Source organism: Anopheles funestus, chromosome 3RL (assembly GCF_943734845.2).
Source record: "Anopheles funestus chromosome 3RL, idAnoFuneDA-416_04, whole genome shotgun sequence".
NCBI classification, from domain to species: Eukaryota; Metazoa; Arthropoda; class Insecta; order Diptera; family Culicidae; genus Anopheles; species Anopheles funestus.
In genome coordinates this window covers 47,715,768-47,737,905 of record NC_064599.1, presented here as the reverse complement: position 1 = coordinate 47,737,905, position 22,138 = coordinate 47,715,768, and the positions used below count along the sequence as shown (strand labels likewise).

The following is a 22,138-nucleotide window of genomic DNA, read 5'->3' as shown; positions in this document are numbered from 1 at the left end:
GAATTTCGAATGCCAAGGTAGTATCGCCACGCCGCAACAGTCCATCCGAATAAAAAAAAAAACGCTTAAATATTTTAAAGAAGGATCATCAACAGGAAGAACATAAACCATTACCAACTATCATCGATGCAGAAATACACATTACACCTGCTGGCAAACAACACAATGCATAAATTGAGCACCTATTTAATGCTCAATATGCTCCCAAGAAGCGCAAGTTAGCGAAGCCCCAAACATACTTTCCCTCTTCTTACCTATTTTAAGTAATATGTATTACATCAAGTAAGAGGACTCTTATTTTACGTTTGTTTGCCATCTACTTTGTTTGAAAAAAAATTGCTGTGATTGATACAACCATCCTTAACCTTCATTTCAATAACCACCTACCCGGGTATGTTTTGCACTTTTAAATCCTAATAACATTTAATATAATGAAGCTATAGGCTTGAAACTATAGAAAGTATAGAAGAAAAAACATGTTTTCTATCATATATGTAAAAATCATGTTGATAAAAGCGAAACTTTCTCAATCTACTAGCAAGAATTTTCGGTCCGTCAACCCAAGTGATCATTCAGCAACTCTATGTAGAGGACAACTAGTGCGAGCTGATTCGAATGTCACGTTGGTTTGAACATTACAAGAACAGTGAATCGTGCCAACAAATCATATTTTTGTTATTTTTTTAAATATACTTTTCATTCAATATTCGATTTACTTCTTACTTACTTACTTACTTCGAATCATAGTTTTATTCTACCAATCAATTTTACATCCTTACTTCTATAACCACCTACCCGGGTATGTAATACATTTTGCACAGAAGTTCTGCTTTAATTAAATAAAGTTAAGTAATTTAAGGCAACTTTTTTGAAAATTTGACGGCAATACAACAGCTAAAAACGAAAATATTTATACTTTTCAACGCAGAAAACGCCAAAACCCGTACAAAATGGATGACATACCCAGGTGGGTGGTTATAGAAATAAGGATGTAAAAATGATTGGTAGAATAAAACTATGATTCGAAATTTAAAAAATAACAGGTTAATGTTTTGGTATGAAACTGTTTTACAATTACAATGAAGTAAAAATATCTTTTAGAATTGAATAAAAATTCATTTGACCATGGAAATGTGCAAAATTCAATAAAAATTGCACTACCTACCCGGGTAGGTGGTGTATTTTTGGTTGAATATTCTTTGTAGACCCTGCAAAAACCCCCTGTGGCAAGTGGAGCATGTGTGCAGTAGAGTATTTGGGACCGAATCTCATAGATGACATTCATGGCTGTGATGGATCGGAAGGTAGCACAGTCCAACCTGTTTGTACACTGGTTGTATAACACTCAGCTTCCTCACATTCGGTAGCTCCTCCTGTTCCCAAATATGAACATTCAGTCGATAAATAATAGCGAAAAACTTCGGTGGGCCCCTTTTTGAAGAGTTCTGCCACCAGACCATCACTGCCAGCTGATTTGATACATTTCAGTAGTTTCATGGTCCTGGTGACGTCGTCCACGGATGGTGGGGCACTTCGTCAAATTACATGTCGACACGCACAGAGTCTCTCTACTGCTTTTTACACCTGATCCCGTAACTTATGTATTCACTCAGTTATGAATTCCATCGACGTCGCACTTCAATCTGTCGATCAGCTCTTGCTCATCTATCAGGACAGTTGTTCACCTGACTCTTTCACTTGTCGATTCTTCTTAAGGAAAAATCATGTCTGTTGCGTTCTCAGTCATGTGTAGTTCTTCACGTCTGCCGGGTGCTATGCCGGAACATTCGGGAGCACTTTCGAGTGGCATGTATCGAGTGGGGTATTGAGATGATTTCAGACCACGATCTTTATTGATAAATTACTTAGTGGACATTAACATGATTGCGATTGCCAAATTACTTAACGGCACGAGCAATGAATTTATGCCAAGCGAAATAGTGAATGTTAGAACGTTGACAGAGTTTAGAAGACTATGCAGCCTCTTTGTTAATGTATGTTATTGTTCATAGTTTATAGAGTAAATATAGGGTGATAATACTTTTAGTTTTTTCCCGGATTTATAAATTATTGAAATTAAGTTAGTTTTTTTTACTTCTTAAGCACGGCCTGGCCGTATCAATACTTATTTTACAACATGGATTGATAGTCAGTCCATGCTACGGGAAAACGGTTCGGATGGGATTCGATCCCGTGTGGGCCGGCACCGGCGTATATAATAAACACATACAACACCGGCCCGCCCCCAAAAATTAAGTTAGTCAAAGATACTATAAACATAAGTATGTGACTACATTGCATTGAGAAATGATAATAGAGATTTTGACCAAACAACATGAAAAGAAAAAAATATTTTCCCGCTCTACAGACTTCAGACTTCTAAAACATTTTTAGCATCACGCAATATTGCCCACGATTTACTTTTAAAACAGTTAAATCTTTACGTTGATGACATATTATACACATATGTAATTGGGTCGCTGGTAATCTGATAATTCGATTATCTCAATCCAATGTAGGTGTTAGAGATGGGCCATCACCATGATCAAAATAACAAAACCTTTTACTGGAAAATTATGCCTAACATTTAAGCAAAAGCAGAAATCATTATTAGCAGATAATAATTGTCGTACTTGCGCAAACAAATGCGTTTTCCTGATAGAAAATGGTTGGCAAGGTTTAAAATGATTTTCCAAGATGTCGACAACGAAGAGCATCGTCAGTTAATTTGGTATATTTGTAAAACTTTAAATTTGAATTTTTTTTGGTATATATTTATAGGAGGAAGTTGTTCAGGAAGTAATGATGTAAAACTGTAAAATAACATTATTAGCTTCTGATAAAAATAACTCTAAAATATGAATGCGACCATATATCGTGCTAAAGGAAATATAAAGAACACTATATTTAAAAGGCAAAGTGCAGTTACCATAAATCCGTTACCTACCTTAGGATTTTAGTGTGATTATCACACATAATTGTTTAGTACTGCCAGAAGGCTAGCTACTTTTTATACTAGCTCGTATCGAAGGTAGGGTTTGCACATTCAGATTTCCGAGATTAAATTCGTTCCATGCGCGATTGAAGAAGATTTAGAGACCAAAGAAATTAATATGAGTTTTTCGCCTTAAGATAGGCAATCCTTGTAACTTGTTGAGGGAACTGGTTAGACGGCAGTTGTGCTGGTGAGCGCAGTACTGGTGTGTGTAGAGATTGAGATTAGAATGAAATTGCATACCGTTGTAATAAAGCGTCAAACTGAAATAAGCCATTAACGTCGAGTGAAACGTTGCAACCGCATCCAAACTGACCCTGACTGACCTGAGTACGAAACATCGTTAGAATTTGGCAAATAACTTCAACATATATGTATACAACAACAAAACAATATTTTTGTGTTAATAGTTACAATAATACTAGTAGTATCAATCAAACAATAATGTTTAAAATGTTTTAAATAATGTTCGGTCAAACAATAATTTTGATACACACTGTAGCTAACTTGTGCAGTGAGAATGAAAACTCTCACAGCTTCTCACAGTGAAAGAAATTAAACATCATGCAGGGGTTTTGTCTTTCTCATGTTCGATACAATCGTGTCGATTGGCAGCGTCTTAAACAACTTTTTTACGCAATATTTTAACTTGTTAAAATGTTATTAATCTAGAGCTCATCTTCATAGCACATACACACCATCTACATATATGTTCCCGATTCTGCTCAAGAGTTAATCCATCCTTCTCTCAAATTATAGCAACGCTCAACACACGATCGTGCTCACTACCGCTCTATATCACAGTTCGCGGCAAAGGTTTACGCTGTGCTGAAGCAGAAGATGTCAATATAAAGGTAACCATGCGATGCTGCGCACCGTTTAGTACAATTAAGGCTGTGGACCGGTGCGAATAACCACAGACGCTTCCTGACAATTAGTTCCATTCTAAAATAACATTCGGTGCACGAGGATTGAGTTTTGGAGTTGGTTAAGTGGCGCTTACAGTTAGAGTGTTTAATTGTTTATCTTTCTTGAGAAAAATATATATTCACAACACTACAAAACACTTATCTACCAGTAGCAAGGCATTGCTAGTGTAGCGATGAGTTCGATTTTGTGGTACGATCTGCTACCAAACGCACTCCAACTGTTGTCACCGACAGCTTGGATAGTGATGCTGGGTGTAGTAGCTTCAGCTGTCATCTTCCAGCGACAACGCGCAGAGATAGTGAAACACATCAATCGCATTCCTGGACCACCTGCTCTACCATTACTGGGCAACAGTTTGCAATGGTTGGTTGATCGTGATGGTAAGAAATTAGCATTTGTACCGTATTCGGCTATCACTGTGATTGATCAATAACCGGGTTCTTGGCCATGCACGGTCAAGAATGGATTGATTTGCGTAGTGCTGTGAATTGTGCAAAATGGTTTCCGGCGTTGGTGGATCATTCGCTTCACATTCGTAGACATGACCGAACAGAACATCATAACAAAAATAAAACCCTTCGTACAATGTTTTTTTTTGTGCGATTTCGTATAACATCGTTGGGTTTAATATAATGTGTAAATTACGTTTGTTTGCGGTACTTTTGTCCTAGGTCACAAGCTTCAGTCAAGGACATTTAGTACGGCGTAAATGATCTTTGTAAACGATTGGGTGATGATATAAATTTTATGGAGTTTTGTTTTTATTTTTAAGTTCTATTACAACAAGGGAAAAAGGTCACAAAGTTCTATATGACCTTCCTAAAGCTCTAGAGAGGAATTTTTTTTTTACGTAAACTTTACATAACATCCAACAAAATTTGCAATAAAACATGCACAGATACATAAATCACAAAATAATACTTTTTTCCCCCGAAAAGAGCAATTTGATGTCAATCTGGACAACCATGATGAGTTTAATTTGCCTAATTTAAACCTGTCACACCTGTGAAGGTGACATAAATCTTAATATGCAGAGCAATCACAATTAAAAAAAAAACAAACAAACATTCGGAGCATCTCACATGCTTTAATATATTCTCTTACGTCTACCCGTTGGTTGAATCTATATTAAAACCGGAAGCACGCCCATTAGGTGTGACTAATGATGATCGGCACATTTCGGGCGTATCATTAATATTACGAAATAAATGGATGGACTCGTTATTCGTCTGTCTATTGAGCCAATCGTTAATGATGAGTTTCATTCAAAAACAAAAAAGAAGTGAAAATATTGTCACTCTATTAAAATCACGTTAAGTAGCATTAGGCATAGAAGATGAACTTTTGTTTTATTTTGCACCTGGCGCTAAATATTGTGTAAATATTTTTAAATTTCGTACCGTTCTACACTTTAATGTTAAACATTTTTTAAGTCGCAGCAAGAGTACAAAGAAAAGTTTACGAGCTTGTGAGCATGATTACACCAAACCTTTCTGCTAGGTGCATTGCTGTCATAATGCGGATTGCACGCGGTCATGGGCATTACGGTCATCAAAACCTTGAAAGATTGTCCAGCATGCTCGATTCGCAAAACTGTTCCTGTTACCAAGATGGATCAAGCAACTTGATCGGGCTCGGCAGACGATTACTTTGATGGTTCAACACTTCCTACACAACGACAAACAGTATAACAGGCGTAAAATTTTTATTTAAAAAGCTTCTCCATGAGGCCACTACCGCATGCTTGTAACATAAACCAGCACGACACACCTCATGTTAAGATTATTTGTGATCCCAAAGACAGTCCAGCACTTCCAGCACAAAGATTCAGCTCACCGTCATCCAAATGTTCCAAGGTAAAACAGGCGTACCGGCGTCATTAACTCATGTGTACTTCGTTCACTTTTCCATCCCTTTGTCGCGTTAAGTCCGTTCTTTCTCTAGTCTGCAATCAGAGTAAACAGTTTGGTAACCGAAAGCTTAACGGTCGCATGACTTGTTTGCAATGGTGTTACAAAAAGATTTAAATGGTAAATTTATGGGGGTGGCTCGGTGGTGTATATGATAAACGGCGCCGGTTTCACACGACAGGGGCGGGTTCCAAATCTCATCCGGACCGTTCCCGCCTCTAGCAAGGGCTGACTATCCTGTTTCGTCTAGTAAGCTAAAAATGGCCGGCAAAACCTTAGAGGTCTTAATGACCTAAGAAAAGACGAGAGAGAGAGAGAGAGAGAAAGAGAGATTGAGGAATTTATGTTGCATTCGAAGGTTGTACACAATGTTTGGGGCAAAGGGTACATACAAGTGAGAAGATGTCGAATATGTTTTAAACATTATTACACGAGGTGTAAAGTGAAAGGATCTGCGATGCCTTTTTTTTGGGTATTTCGCAATTCAAATTGGATGCTATCTTCTCGAACTGCAATTGCAATAATCATCATCATGCAAGGTGCATGGTTTTCAAGAGCACACGTAACGGTTATTCGCATTAACACATTAAACGCATGGCTAAAATTGTTGGTCCGAGCAATAGCACGTGCAAGGCGCACACACTTGAATCGCTTGTTCATGATCGTGGTAGTACATTTTAAATCACTTTGGCGACTTCCGTTATGAATAATGAATAAACAATTTTGTTGATATGTTGCCATTGTTTTCAATTGTAGCACGACCTTGGGGGTGTGCTCAAATAATAAGATTATCCTTTGTTTCATGTAGACATGCTATGTACCACTGCCCAACTTAACGCCAAACGGTCCATTTTTCTTTATATTTTTTAATTTTATAAGTAACAATTATCGCAATTGGCATTTGCATTAACATGGCCCGTTAAACCTTATATGGGATCGGAAGATGTTATTCTAATTATGTTAACAGATCACTTCATGTCATTGAAATAAATTGAAATGTCGTTAAGTCGTTTCTACTTTCAAAACATCTTTATATACACATTTACACATATACGCCGACAACGGTTTAATGAAGATGCTGAACGATTTATGCACTGAACGGTATACAAAAATGATGGGAAAAGGGTAGAAAAAAAGTAACGAATAAAAAAAGTAGTTTAGAAAACTACAGCCCCGTGTATCGAGTATCTTTTTACATTGAACCTGATTTTCAAACTGTGTGCACGAGCTTAAAAACTTTAATGGAGCCTACTAGGCCCCTGTCTAGGAAGAGCCATTATATTATTATAAAACATTTCAACACTTTAAAATTAAATTATTTATTTAAACATTAAGTGTTCACACTTTTCCCATTCTACACTCGCAATACAAAAATACTGTTACTTTTATTCACTTTTAGGTAATTTATACCTGGTCGTCTACTTGAATTCTGTAATGTATCTATTTATTTTTGGACTTGGTTAGTTTGCGTGGTATTTTAGCAGGTGCCGATATACCGTGGTTGCTCTATATACCCGTGAAAATTTTCCTTGGCCATTAAATAAAGCTGTTCTACTATCAAATTCTAATAATTTAAAATTTTTAATGTAATTTAACTTGCATTTAGTACATTTAATGTAGGTTTGAATGTAGGCAAACGAAAAGAATTTGGATTGTGATGTTCTAATCATCTTTAAAAAAAATCAAACCGTGTTGAATATTGATAGAAGCATCTAATCATGGAACAATAAAGTAAAACCTTTTTCACTAGAGAATGGTTTTCAATTGTTCCGAGCAGTAACCCTGCTGTGAATCAAAGCTGAGTCCTGCAACGCTTTGGTTCCTAGTTTCATAGTTGTAGCCCAGCCAGAAAATTTAAGGTGGTAAACCAACTGTGACCTAAATTCCTGATGGCGGTTTTATGAATTATCTCAAGCCAATTCACAGACACAGCTGTTTACGGACTAATATACTATATACTAATAGGCAAAACACTTTGTCGGATTTACCAGGCACGTCTTAATTAATTGAAGCTCCGAAAAGAAGAGAATGACCCTTCTGATCTGTCGCTGTTACATGAATCCATACAAATATGCACAAGCATGTAGAACAGCATTGACAGGGTACAGGTAGTCTACTTAATGTCTTAGTGACTAGTTGGCATAATACTATTCCGGGGGTCGAAATGATCCTCGTCCGATGTGATACAATTACAGAATTGCCCCATGATTATATGCAATGTAATCAATGATTTTTCTTTTAAATACATTTTGATATTTTTAACTTAATATTAGCCCTGCGTAATTTGACGCAACTCTTAACACGACAAGATCTCGTATAAAATCCCATCCGGACCGTAACCCCGTCCACAGCAAGTCAAGAGGTTGTGGTATATAAGATATAGAAAAAGTTCTACATAATCACTTACAGTTTATATTTCGTTCAAAGTATTTAAACAATTCCCAAGGTTTGATGTCGGCGATGAATGCTTATAACCCATTTTCATATAGAAATTCATTTTCTTATTTCTTATGGTATGTGTTAATGCTAATTTCATCGCTTTGTTTGTTTGATCAAAGCTGAGCCTTATATTTAAACTGACAGTACCCGTCGGCCAGGTATCTAGCAAAACCAAATTGTATAAGAATGTGATTGAATTTCACTTAAGAAATTCGTAAACACATAGATGAAGCTACAATCAAGGCCGTCAACCATAAAACAGATTAGAACATTTCAGTATACCCTACCCGTTCTGCGTCGTGTTTTTGAGGACCCCGAAGCATATAGGGTTTCCAAAAATGACTACAGCGTTCCTTTCAAAATTTGGCCCCTTCGTGATCGGTCATAGTGGACCGACGCAAAACAAAAACCTCTATGATTTAAGTTGGTCGACAGAACGACCATCTTTAGTTTTGGTGCTCCAGCTAAAATTCTGCTTAAGGCCTCCGATAAGCTTGATCCGTCACCGATACGAATCGTATACTATGTTTACGTTTAAATTGAGAAAATACATCATTTGCCGCACATCTGCGACACATCATCAGACACAATCTGCGGTTGTGATTCTTCAAGGGCATTTTTCGTAGATAAATGTCAAGGATCATTATCAGAATATGCACTAAATCTCCTGAGTCAAAATAATTTACACTTTCACTGTATTTTTCCTCGCTTATAGGGGTGGACACGCCTTGCGAATAAACTTTCAGGAAGGTCACTCTTAAAGTTGGAAACGGAAAACAAAACGCAGCTTAACAAGTATTGCTGTTCCGTAGAATTTGCGTGTATCTGGTAGTGTGCACAAATATAGTTATTATAAAAAAAACGCTCGAACGCTATCTACACTGTAATCAACAGATGAAAATATGTCCGTTTGGAAAAAAAAGAATCGTCTATGTGTTAGAATTTTTTTTTGAGTATTAATTTTGTATCTCCCTAATAGTGCGTACAAATCTAATTCCAATTCCAACCTTGAAGATCGCTCGGAAATATTTCGAAGTTGATGCGGAATCGAATTCGAATTGTCCCGGAGTTGGATTACTTGTTGGAGTTGGAAAAAAATAGGTTTTTACTAATCACTAGCCCTTTGGTGTTTACATCACAAACCGAAAAACAGATTTTTCCGATGATAGGATAATCCAGAGATCTCAACGAGCGATCAATCTCTCATGCTCCGGACCGTTGAGACGTACAGTCGTAATAAAAGTTGGTGAATCCAAATCCAACACCTTCAATCTTATGTTTTGCATCTGCATTCTTAAAAACAAATTCTAAAAATATTTTTGGTTGGCTGGATGCTCACAAACATGTTGGGTTCGTCCATAGCTATGACACGGAATAATACAAGCTTTGCATTTTGTTTTAACTTATTCTTCACAGAAATGTTTAGTACGATCAATGGAGCAAGGTTGCTGTATGGACGACGTCAAGGATTCAACCGGGTCTGGGCTGGATTAAAACCATATGTACTGATCTCTAAAGCAACTGCGGCTGAGGTATGAAGGACTATTACTTCAGTTCATGTTTACCAGCTTCTGAAAAGAACTGTGTGTAAATTGCACTATATTTTGCTGTTAGTAGAAAATCCTCTCTAGCTCCAAGAACATCGAGAAAGGTCGTGACTATGACCTGCTCAAACCATGGATCGGCACGGGCCTGCTAACGAGCCACGCTGCAAAATGGCACCAACGCCGTAAAATGTTAACGCCAACCTTCCATTTCAAAATACTGGCCAACTTTGTCGAGGTTTTTAACAAACAGAGCTTTGTGCTGGTACGACAACTGGAGAAGCAGCTCAACAACACCGACGGTTTCGATTGTACGATATATGCTACGTTGACGTCGCTAGATATTATCTGCGGTATGATAAGTATTAATTATCACTCTTAATCTTAACAATATTAAAACAATCTTGTTTGTATCGAGCTCCACTGATAGTGTTTTTTCCAATTTATTATTTAATTAGAAACGGCTATGGGGTATCCTATCCACGCATTGGAGAAATCCGATTCCGAATACGTAAAGGCTCATGAGAAGTATAACACTAGCAAATTGTAACTCTGAAATCATTGTACTGTTGTGAAACTTTAAATCAATTATATGTTTTCAGGATATCAGAAATCATCCTAGAGCGCTTGCAGAAGTTTTGGTTGCGTCCAGATTTTATTTTCCAATTTACCAAAGCGCACAATGAACATGAGCATTGTTTGAAGATACTGCACAACTTTGCATACAGCATGATCAACAAACGACGGGAAATGTATCAACAGCGAAAGCAAACAAAATCATCAGAGTCCGTATCCTCCGTGCAAGCAGACAACGACGAAGCAACTGGCCAACGGAAACAGCTCGCTTTCCTGGATCTTTTGCTGGAGCTTTCGGAAGATGGCAAGATACTCTCTGATGCAGACATTCGCGAAGAGGTCGATACGTTCATTTTAGGCGGACACGATACGACGGCGACCGCGCTCGCTTGGATACTGTACCTGTTGGGCACAGAACCAACCGTACAGGAGCGTGTCTTCCAGGAGATTGATGGCATCATGGGTGGGGATAGAGACCGACATCCAACAATGGCGGAGCTCGGAGAGATGCGCTATCTGGAATGCTGCTTAAAAGAGAGCCTACGGTTATTTCCTAGCATCCCAATGCTGTCACGCACACTCGCAACAAGCGTGGACATCGAGGGTCATCACATTCCGAGTGGTACGAATGCCGTGATCATGCTGTATCAGTTGCACCGCGATCCACAGTACTTTCCCAATCCGGAGAAATTTAACCCGGATCGCTTCTTGCCCGAGAATAGCGCCAATCGTCATCCCTACTCGTACATCCCATTCAGTGCTGGTCCACGAAACTGCATTGGACAGAAGTTTGGCGCACTGGAAGAGAAGGCAGTGATATCGGCGGTGGTGAGAAACTATAGAATCGAAGCGGTACAGCGGCGCGAGGATCTGGTACTGTACGGTGACTTGGTAATGCGCACGAAAGGCGGCTTGAAGATACGTATCCAAAGAAGAATCTAGGTGCGAAACATTCGAATTACGTTCCGAAACTCGTACATTCATTCATTCATTTTCTATGTTTTAAGCTATGTAATCACATAAATAAAGCAACATGTAAAATCTTTTTTTTTATATATATAATTACTTCATTCCGCCATAGTGAATATACATAAATGAGGTATATTATTGTGTGTTCGTACACTCTGCGGTGTGTCTGATAAGTTTCAAATAAACTCTTTACAGCTGCAATCTTAACTGTCAACTTTACATATCCGCTCAATATTTCGGACGTTGAAATGGCGACTCATACGTACGTCGTTGTGCATTTATTATGTATCAATATTTTTATTTCAATATCATACTAATGTGGGGAGAATATTCAATAGTTTATTGACATATCCCTTGTTGAATGTGTTTATGTGATTTTTGTTTTTTTGCTTCACCGTGTAACGTGTTGTCTTTCATGGGATTTGAGTGAATCGTAATTCGCACAATGCATTATTTAGTGGACTCTAATTGGTGGATCTGAGCGCGCGTTAATGCTGTTGTTTATTTTCCTACCAGCTCCGTCATGTTGTGGTTATGATGGTTTTCTCTTCTTTGGAACTATCCGAAAAGCTAACGCATATATTTATATGTATTTGATCCCTGCAGGTTTTTTTCAACTGCAACTCATCGGGATCAAAAAGTTTATGATGATTGTTTTACTATTTGAAATGCGGAGAAACGCACTGCTTTAAAAATTTTGCTCTATTGCTCGCCATTTTTCACATTGGATTGAATTTATGCTGGCAAATATTTGCTACGACGGAATTCACTGCAGTGCAAACCATTAGTTTTTCGTTTTCCCTATCGTTATCATTATACATTGTGTCTATGAATATTTCGTTGCTATTGCTATTCGATTTTTTTTAAACTACTGCATTACACTTGTTACGTTTCATTCGAGCGCACAGTTGAAGTATGTTGCTGGATCTGGTATAGGGGTAAAATCGAAAACCAAATGGAATATAATTAGTGTTTCTATGTACCGTTTAAGTAAATGTGTGTTTGTTGTTCCTTTCATTTGTTAATGTAAAATTCATTCGCGGCTTTTGGATACGGTAGGCTACAGCTAGCGATTCATTTGCAAATGGCGAATGGCGTATGCGTTAGAATGATAGATCGAAAATGGGATGACAATTATGCTTAGTATGCACACACCCACTACGCTATCTCACCCATGTTATATAAATACGGTCGATTTGGTTCGTTCGTGTTAAAATAGATGCATGTATTACTGTTTTAAAAAAGATTGAATACATCCTTGTTTGCCCTAGTTCGAAAACACCTTTGTCATAGCTTTTATAAAACAGAGTACGTCAACGCTTTAGTTTGTATCTCAATGTGACTTTCTGTCCAGCACTACTTCCATGTTGCTTTATTTTACTGCTTAGCTGATGCAGTATGCATTTGGCCTTACTGATGTGCGGATACTAGTTTCTTCTTTTATGCTTTGTGTTAGTATAGTTTAATACAAACCCTACATTTGTATTTACTAGACTTAAACGTTTTTTTTTCGTGGTTCCAATGTTGGATGGCTCATTCGATGAGTTAATAATCGATGAGATGGATTATGCGCAACTATCTACAACCAAAATGCTTTACAGCGACGCACGTGCATTTTCACATCAAACCAATACTTGCCACAAACGTGCATAATATGATGAGAATTGTTTCAATATTCACTAAACTGCATCGTCTCCTGTTTTTTGTTGTTGTTGTTGTAAATGCTCATCGTATGTACCTGTAGTGCTATCAAGAGTTGCTCGTAAATATAACACACGATATACTGCTGGCTTCTGTGTGTTAACTTATCTACGTTCATGCCACATTGCTATTTTGTTGACTGCAAGTCAACTATTATACATGTAGACAAATCTGGCTTCGCTTACTTCTAATTACTCTAATTTTATCTCCTAGAGTGCAAAAAGAATTTCTTGCCATCAACTATTTCTTAATTAAAATATACGTTATGATTCATTAAAACAGGTTCTGATTGTTTCAGTACTATTGAATGGTATTCAGAAGTGTTTACAAAACCTAAATTTTAAAGGCAAGGTGCAAAGTTTTCTGAAATTTAAAATAAATTGTCGAATACTAAGTGCTAAATATTGTACACCTGACAAAAGATTGTTTTTTATGTATTTTTGTGTATTGTTTATCAATATGTATGTACTACTGTTGTTTCTAACCTATCACAAGGAGACAAAATGTCTTTGGATTGTGATATAAAAGTGTATTACAAGTTTCTCGAATCATTCCTCAATTATTCTCTACGCAACAAACTACTACCAACATGAATCACACACTTATAATGAAATGACTATTTTTCCCTAAAGTTTTAATTTAACTTACTGTTTGAGGAGAAAAAAGCACCCACAGCTCGCACGCGGTACGATTGCAATAATCAAATCTTTAAATGTGACAATAGGTACATACATCTGTGCGATCATCAATACTCTCTGTTCGATAAGCAACTGTGTTCATCGCCTAGATGTATGTTTTTGACTTTGTTAATTAATGTAATTAATGTGTGAAATATGACGCAGGAAACTTGATTTCAATGTTTTTTTTCTACGCCACAAAACTGCAATCAAAAGAATGTATAATTGATTAAAATCAAACCGCGCGCAACTAAAGGGATTTTCCATTCCAATTCTTAAACTTAAACATTACGTCAATGGTTGATTAAACCTGTTAAAATCAGAATAACTGCAAGACAAAAACTAATCTCAACACCATTCCTTAATAGTTCACACCTATGGAAAAGGAATGAGTTAAAAGAATTTTTTGATGAATTATAACTATCAATAAACACTAGTTCCCAGTGCAACCATGCCGATAAAGTTGAGTAAACATGTGTTCTTTTGTTTTTTACAGTTTGCATAAATACATTACCGATATTGATTCTCGGTTTGTTTTTCCTATACTCAACTAGGAGTGTTGATACAGACAAGTATTATTTTTTACTGACTGTTCATGCGATTAACCTTCGGCACGGCTCCAACGATACGAACCCGCTTGCAATTTGGATTGTGGCCGCCGAGCACAAGAGATCCACCTCCCGTATGCTGATGATGATGATGGACATGCTGATGCTGATGGTGCTGATGTGTATGTTGATGCGAATGGTGTCCTTGCACGCTTATGCTAACACCACCCGAGCTTGCCGAAGATGGTATAATATGGCTTACGGTTGAATCGCTAAACTCTGGTGGTGGTGCTAACACTACCATTCCGGCACTTTCCACCAACTGTGTAGCACTATTACCACCAGAATTGTGAAGCGTATGTGACCACGAATCAGCTTCGTCGGAGTCAGCGGCCTCGATTGGTGGCGGCAGGGTAGCCAAAGTAACCGCATGCCGTTGTTGCAGGTTTTGTTGATTTGCCTTTGCACGACTTGCTGCTAATGTGGCCGCCTGCTTTCGTGTGAGTGAATTATGCCGTTGAAATCCAGTCGCTGGTGGGCTAGGACTATCATTACCATCTTGATCAGCATCATCATTATCCTCTGCATCACTTCTTCGTTCAGGAGCACTGTTGGTCTGTTTCAACTTTGTGTCCATTGCGGCACCTAACTGTAAGGTTACCTTTTTCGGTTCGCTCAAACCGGAAGCTGCTGTTCCAACAGTGGGTAAGGTGCAGGAGTTGCTTACATTTGTTTTTAGAGAAGTTGTACCAGTTGGCTGTTTGGGGAATGAAGGTTTTGCTTGCTTCATTGTATCGTTACACGTGATCGTTACTTCTTGATCACTGCTTACGCCAGATGACGAATTGTCACCTTCCTCGTGTGGTCCACCGTGGTCAACGCCAGGAAGAGGTTGCTGACTGTTTTGTTGTCGCAAGAAATCGTTCGGGTATGATTTAGAAGATTTTAGCTTCGTGCGAATCTTCTGTATTTCTTCCACCGAGAATGAATGAGGCATTGAGCTGGAGCCAGTCGAGCTACCACTGTAAAAAAAGTATAAATGATAAATATTCCATCTATCAATATTCTGATCTGTTTTTAGTCGCCGTACAAATTTTTATTTTTTTTCTTTTCGCTAACAATTAACGCCCTGCAAATTGTTATAGCCTCAAATACGCAGTTTTTGGCATTTACAATAAATTTTGTTCAAAAATATGTATTTCTCGAATAAAAGTTTACACTTACCTAGTGTTACTGTTGCCACTGGTTTCGGCTGCCATTCCCGGATTTTGCGTTGCTTTCAAGTCTCCATTCGTTTTCATATGCGTTCGCACTAAACGTACGGAATTGTCTTCATCCGGATCGGACTCACTCAAACTATAATCTGGTTCCGGAAGTGGCGGTGCATTATTAGGTGGGGATTTGTAAAGTGCTTGAGGTTGTGCCACTTGCTGCTGAGTTTCAGCACCTGGACGACCGGGTTGAGCGTACTGATTTGATGATACACTACTAGCTATTGCGTTTCCACCTCCACTGCCAGTTATAGTCACTGTTGTGACGTTATTAACGCTACCAGTCACATTGCTAGAATTTATGCTGATCGTCGAACTGGTGTTTGACCTAAGCGAAGCTGTTTTGCAGAGCTATAAAAACAAATAAATGATGATACACATTTTATGTACAACAATTGAAACACATTTCATTTTTGCCAAATTTTTACCTCAACGTTGGAGTTAATGTTGCTTCCATTGTTACTACAAGTAGAGGCAATGTTGTTGCCGGCAGCTGCAGCCGACGTCGAAGCTGTGAGCGATGGCGAAGGAATAGCTCCCGTCACGTTTACTGTACGGTAACCAACGTTGCGAATGTCCTGCGGGGACGCATATAGTTTTGCATTCGAGGCGGGTTTGAAGCTAGACATAATTTCTGAATCCTGTACTTGAGATTGAACTTTGGCTTTCTGTGCTATGTGTTTCCGTAAGGCGGTAAGACACTCGTACTCTGAGCCTCGCGAAACATCCACCTTTACAACCTGTCCAACTGGTGGGGGTGGCGGCGGATGATTTGGCGGGGGAAGATTCAGTCTTTGCAGGGACATGTGTAGACTATACATATCGTCCTGAGATCGGTGTCCCTTGTGACCAACGGTGTTATACCATCCGTTAGCATTGATTGCTAACTGTGATCCTGTTCCAGAGCTGCTTCCATATAGCAAAGATGACGAAGTTCCACCATTCTGGTTGGACGATGACATTGAAGCTAGATCCGGCGTACTGTGAAATGTTCGCTTCAGATCGGACCCGACTTGTGGTATCGGTATCGGTCGCCCCTTTAGCGTACCCATTCCTACTTTTGATGACTTTTTGCGCTTCATTTCGGCAACGCTCGCATATACGATCGGTCCCTTCTGAGGTGAAATAGGTGGTGTACCAGCACCACTATCAAATCCGGTCGATTGGAACCTAGAGCTCGACATAAGCATGGAGCAGCGGTTTGCATCAGCCCCTTGTTGACGCTGGAATAATTCCTCTAATTCGGCAGCAGTTATTCGACTAGACGTTGGTCGTGATTTGATGCTAGCTGTACGCGGTTGGATGGGCGTGCCGGGTCCTGTTTGTGTGGGGGTTCCGATCGCCGAATGACACTGTTGCGCCTGCAATAGTTGAGTCTGTGCCTGGTGTATCGATTCTGCAGAAGTAGATTTAGTAGCATTCAAAAGATCTTCGTCATCTACGCTTTTTTCGCCACCACCCTCCAGCCCGGCAACCATTGACTTTGCTCGTGCACGTCCAACACTTAGTGTAGTCTTTGGATCACGGCGTGGAGGCATCGGTGCAGGTTGTTTGCAGTTGCTCCCCGGTGGACCACCATTCATGCGCCGGGGCAACGTGGAACACTGTCGAGATGATATTGGTGTACTCATTCCTGATCCCGAGGAATGTTGACTTCCAATCTCGGATGCTTCAAGCATCATAGAATTGATGAAATTTTGCGACAGAGTTACAACCGTCATTGATACCAGCGAACCTGAATTGCGAATCAAATCAACCACATGTTCATGCGATGCGCAGGTAACATCTTCACTGTTTATCTGCATTAAAGTGATAAAATAATATGTACATATATACCATAGCTGGTTTTACTTTTGATCTCGATGATAAACAAAAACTTACGGCTAGCAAAAAGTCTCCCGGTTTTAATCCAGCCATATCCGCCACACCACCTGGATCTACATCATCTAAATATTGCAATGCAGGACATCGTGGCGATGGTTTAAGCTGCATTAGAGGAGAGGAAGCTTTTGCTCCACGGAGAATAAACCCGAATCCTCGTTTGGCACGATGTAGCACTACCGTCCGTGGTTCTCCAATGATGCTGTAATCCAGGAACAACATTAAACTATTGAACTACATATCAATTACAAGTAACTTTATAAGTCGTGCTTACGATTTCTTCACCCTGGGAGCTGTTTGGCTGCTGTATTGTTGTTGTTGTTGTTGGGGAATCTGTTGTTGATCTAGGGAAGATGGCTGTTGTTGCAGTTGCAGCTGTTGTTGCTGCTGCAACTGTTGTTGTAGATCATGACTGACTATTTCGTTGCTGCTCGTGTTTATCAGATAGTGATGGTGAGGTGTTGAGGTGGAAACGTTTATAATACTCTTTTGACGGAACTGCACCTCTTGTACACAACTGGCCGGAAAGAAACCCGTCTTATTCGTACCACGTACGAAACCTTCCAGTAAACCACAATCCGTTGAACCAACCACCTCTATTACATCGCCGGGTTGTATATGAATGTGCCCTGAAAGTCCCGTATCGTAACCTTCCATGCAAACAACAGTTGTACTTGGATGTCCAATCGAACAAGCAGCGCTGTCCGAATTCGTTCCAACGCCGGACGAGTCACTGATTATATCACTTGTGTCACCAAGGCTTTTATCTGTAGATTGAAAACATGTGCGAAATGAAACAAAATGTTACAAAATACAAAATAATGTATAACTTTTGGAAGACGTGAGTGACCACCAGATTTTACTGCATCTTATCGTTATTTAAAAAAAATATGAAAAACAAATCTTGTTACAAGATGCTAGTCGTGTGCTTGGCTCCAAGTTATGTTGATGCATATTGGTGACGATGAAAATAAAATATGAAAATTTAAGATGCAATATTCATTTTAAAAAATTGCTCGAAAACGACTTCCAAAAATGTTTTGTTTTTGTTAACAGGCTATTACAGGCAACGTATAGTTTGTTTTAAAAATTCATCAAAACGGTTATTTTAAAAGGCAAAAATAAGTTTAAAATAAATGTAACTAGTTATGCTAAATGTGTTGTTAAAAATATGCTATAAATAAAAGTCCATCTAAAAACACTTCATGCAACATTAACAAACATTGATAGAAAAGAGAACATATAAGAAAAAGAGCAACGCACGTACAAAATATGTGTATGTAGAGAGTACACATTAATAATATTGCTTTAACAGTTAACGAACTCTTTTCCGTTTTATAGGGCACACAACTATTTAAAGACGTACGTCTGTTGAAAGTGACGATACTATCTCACCTGCCACTTGGCCCATAGAAGTCATCCATACGAAAAGCGGTTATGCTATTTTGCAATAAACGTTCACTGCACGATTAAAAAAAAACTGCACTTTCTCCCATTTTTTTACCGAATTCTGAATGGAAGATTTGCAGAATTCTACAAGGAACCTGATTAATACTTAAATTTTACCTGTTACTATACTGATGTCATCTTCATGGCTTCGGTGGCTGGAACCTTCAGACAGGCTGGAACTAGCGGAACTGAATGGATGCTCGGACGGACAGGGGGACGGTGGTCCGCCATATATGCGAGATAGAGTCGATCCCCAGCCTAACCCTGATCGACGTCTAGGATTGTACCGTGGTGGTCCACGGAATGGGACTGCGAGTAAAAGTGAATTGATAGGATTTGTTGCGGCGAATGCATCATACATTAATCGCACAGGTTTCTTATGATGCTCCAAAACATTACATTCTTAAATTTGCAGCTACAGTATCACCACCATCATGATTGGCTTGGATAACGAATTATTTCGTTACGATTGGTTTAAATGCTCCGAAGATAAACATTTATTTTGTTTTGCTGATATGACGGTAAGGGATTTTTATTCTTTGCTACAGGCAATAAAAATGGCTCAAAAAAAAACAAAAAGCTAATATTTTACAATTATTCATTATCTTAAGGTGCTGTATAGTGAATTCTCTAATTCCATGAAATATGAGTGAAAGAGTGTTTCAGTTTTCTGATTACTGGCAACAATTTGGATTAATGTGGAACACAGAAGGCAATCTGTTTCAAGCACGATAAAAATTACACAAAAATGCAACTCAATTTACCACAACAGTTGTAAATTGAGATAATGAGTTCAATTGATTATTACACAAAAAATCTAATCGAATAGATACATATATGCGCAGCAGTTGCATGTTTTATAATTCATAAAACATAATTAAAATTGTATGAAATTTACCAAATTAACATCACGAAGTTGATCTACACAACAGTCATTCGTTTAATAAGTAGGATAATAATCTCTAAGCTTTTGTGCGCGCATGGGATACAATTTAATTCTTTGCTACTGGAAAGAACGGGATTTATTTACTGTGGCTTAAAGAGGTTCAATATTCTCTTGAGTATCAAGTATCTTATCATATGAGAGCTCACCGGCAGCAAAAACTTGAATGGACCTTAAGTGAGTTAACAATATAGCACATTCTTCAACAACCTACGCGGACGGAATCCGTATATCTCGGATTATAGCGTAAATGGAATAAGAATTATAGCAAAATCTATCTTTTATCATTTTATTAAAAAAATCTGTGTTTTTTATTTGCATCAATTTACCCGATCAATTTATTGCCATCAGATCAGCTTTTAACCAAGATCTACGGCGTCAAGTCGCACTTGCTCATGCATAGACAATAATTATGTCGGCAACCCGAAGGCTTGTTTTTGGTACTACAAAATGATGAACAAAGGGTCATTTTGGGTTACTTAATTAACGCTTTAACGAAACGACAATTGACATTTATAAATGACTTTTAATACTCCGTAATGGAACGAAACGATTACAAATTTTGTGTACGATTGTGTACAAATACATTCCATTCAAAACGAATTTGCCAAGCAAACAGAGACAAAGACGAAACATTAAAATTTGAGATGACGTTATTGTCGTTAAGACTTCGAAATAGTCATTTTAATTATCTCAAGTCGCAAAAACTATTAAATAATTAAACAACAGTAGTTAAAAGTAAAATTTTTAAAGTGAAAACTAACCCCTTTCAAATCTTTAGAAAAAAATAAAAGTCCTTTTATCCAAGCAGGTGGATTTTCAATGTGTCGATAATGATTGAATCAGTGGAAAAGAATACATAGAATCATGGATCTGGACAACATCAATATGTATATATATAATTTTTTTGATTTACCTTAAAAGTTTAACAAGATAGCCTTCCATCAAAAACTATATATGCATTTTAATGTAAGAGTGGAACAACGTTGAAAACATTCTAGCTTTCAGTCTAACAGAATATTCTAAACACACTAGCACATCAACAAGAAAGACTAATCAAAATAACATACACATAACAAGAAAACAGAATGATATGAGTGCGGAAGGTTTATTGTATTATTGTTGCATATATCGTTTTTTCGACAAAATAAACTAAGCAACGCTTGCAAGCTAAACAAGAAACAGAACAGCAAGCTTAGTGATGATTATAAAGATAATACATATGTATGTAAGGCTATTCAAATCGGAATCATAACGATTTTTGAGTGGTGATAGCGATTGTAGCAAAAATAGGTCAAAATATACGGAACCCAAATGCCAAAGGATCAATTGGACGAATAGATTTTGTAAATTCAAAACATCAAAACCAATAAAATTGTTTTAGTTGAATCCAACAATTAATATTTAGTTACTTTTTTTCACGTACTGAAAGTGTCTTCATCAATTAATTGATCAATAATTATGAGGCAAGTAGTTAAAAAGAACTTTTTTTTTTATTTTAGTAAGTAGATGTATGTCAAAAACATTATTTAACTTTACTATCTGACAAAAATACTTTCACCAGAGGTTATCAATTCATAAACAGATGATGATTCTAGAAAACAAAAATCTAGAAACGGTAAATACGTAATATAAACCCAAAGCAGCAATCATGATGATATATATGGTGATGCTGATGATGATAATGATGATAACGAAAAGAGCTAGTAAGAGTTCGAGCAAAACAAGAAACAAGTACTATCATAGTGCCTAATGAAGTAGAATAAGTTAAGTCGAAAATACAACTTCATTCGATGAAATGAAATAAACTAATAATTTGCACTTAGTATGAGAAATTACAGTGCGCAGTGTGCGTAATAAGACAACTTTGGAAACCAAGAAAGCCGCTAACAGATGTATTTTACAGCGAAATACATGCGTTGGAACATACATGGATGGAATGTTCACGAGTGTAATTTGCAATGTTTTATTTCCCAGTTACTGCGCGGAATATACCCTTTTTTATTTGGTATCGTATGTATGTTCATTTTTATTTCACGACACCGATGAAAAAATGTATCCTTTTATATTACTTTTCGTACAATTGAACTCGTTGTTGTGCTACTTACCAATATCCTCGTTTTTATAATTTTGGATCATCTCAGCAAGTTCGAGATTACCGGCAATAACAGCGACCTGAGGATTTTAACGGGGTAAAACACAGAAAAACGATTAGTTAGTCAATTTAAAGAAAACCATGCACTGAAATGAAATGAAAAGAGATGTAACTGTATGCAGCAAATAATTAAAACCAAACTCTATTCCA

At 37.8% G+C, this 22,138-nt stretch overlaps 3 protein-coding genes across 13 annotated transcripts in view; 1 reads left to right on the top strand and 2 right to left on the bottom strand.

Annotated features, from left to right (window-relative positions):
- The window catches only part of LOC125767774 (uncharacterized), a 61,894-nt gene that overhangs the window by 6,759 nt on the left and 32,997 nt on the right, over positions 1 to 22,138 (bottom strand). The window lies entirely within an intron of this gene.
- LOC125767767 (cytochrome P450 4c3-like) lies at positions 3,554 to 11,585 on the top strand. The gene is made up of 5 exons (XM_049434654.1): positions 3,554 to 4,305; positions 9,691 to 9,806; positions 9,892 to 10,171; positions 10,277 to 10,346; positions 10,421 to 11,585. The coding sequence occupies exons 1-5, from the start codon at positions 4,098 to 4,100 to the stop codon at positions 11,334 to 11,336; spliced, it is 1,590 nt and encodes a 529-aa protein (XP_049290611.1). The 5' UTR covers positions 3,554 to 4,097; the 3' UTR covers positions 11,337 to 11,585.
- The window catches only part of LOC125767752 (SH3 and multiple ankyrin repeat domains protein 3), a 57,375-nt gene continuing 46,877 nt past the window's right edge, over positions 11,641 to 22,138 (bottom strand). For 6 of the 10 annotated variants that reach the window (XM_049434614.1, XM_049434620.1, XM_049434615.1 and 3 more), the window contains 8 exons: positions 21,942 to 22,008; positions 19,008 to 19,199; positions 17,716 to 18,208; positions 17,442 to 17,643; positions 15,989 to 17,359; positions 15,514 to 15,911; positions 14,348 to 15,311; positions 11,641 to 12,290 (listed from right to left, as the gene is read on the bottom strand). In XM_049434614.1, the coding sequence (XP_049290571.1) occupies positions 12,249 to 12,290; positions 14,348 to 15,311; positions 15,514 to 15,911; positions 15,989 to 17,359; positions 17,442 to 17,643; positions 17,716 to 18,208; positions 19,008 to 19,199; positions 21,942 to 22,008 (3,729 nt within the window). In that variant the 3' untranslated portion in view covers positions 11,641 to 12,248. The remainder of the gene's footprint in view (positions 12,291 to 14,347; positions 15,312 to 15,513; positions 15,912 to 15,988; positions 17,360 to 17,441; positions 17,644 to 17,715; positions 18,209 to 19,007; positions 19,200 to 21,941; positions 22,009 to 22,138) is intronic. The other 4 variants (XM_049434622.1, XM_049434624.1, XM_049434621.1 and 1 more) reach the window with 3 other exon arrangements.

Bases quoted from the DNA above. Each gene is read 5' to 3' on its own strand.
- LOC125767767 (XM_049434654.1), top strand. From the start codon at position 4,098: ATGAGTTCGATTTTGTGGTACGATCTGCTACCAAACGCACTCCAACTG. The intron at 4,306-9,690 runs GTAAGAAATTAG...TATTCTTCACAG, and splicing joins ATGGTTGGTTGATCGTGATG to AAATGTTTAGTACGATCAAT. The intron at 9,807-9,891 runs GTATGAAGGACT...TGCTGTTAGTAG, and splicing joins CTAAAGCAACTGCGGCTGAG to AAAATCCTCTCTAGCTCCAA.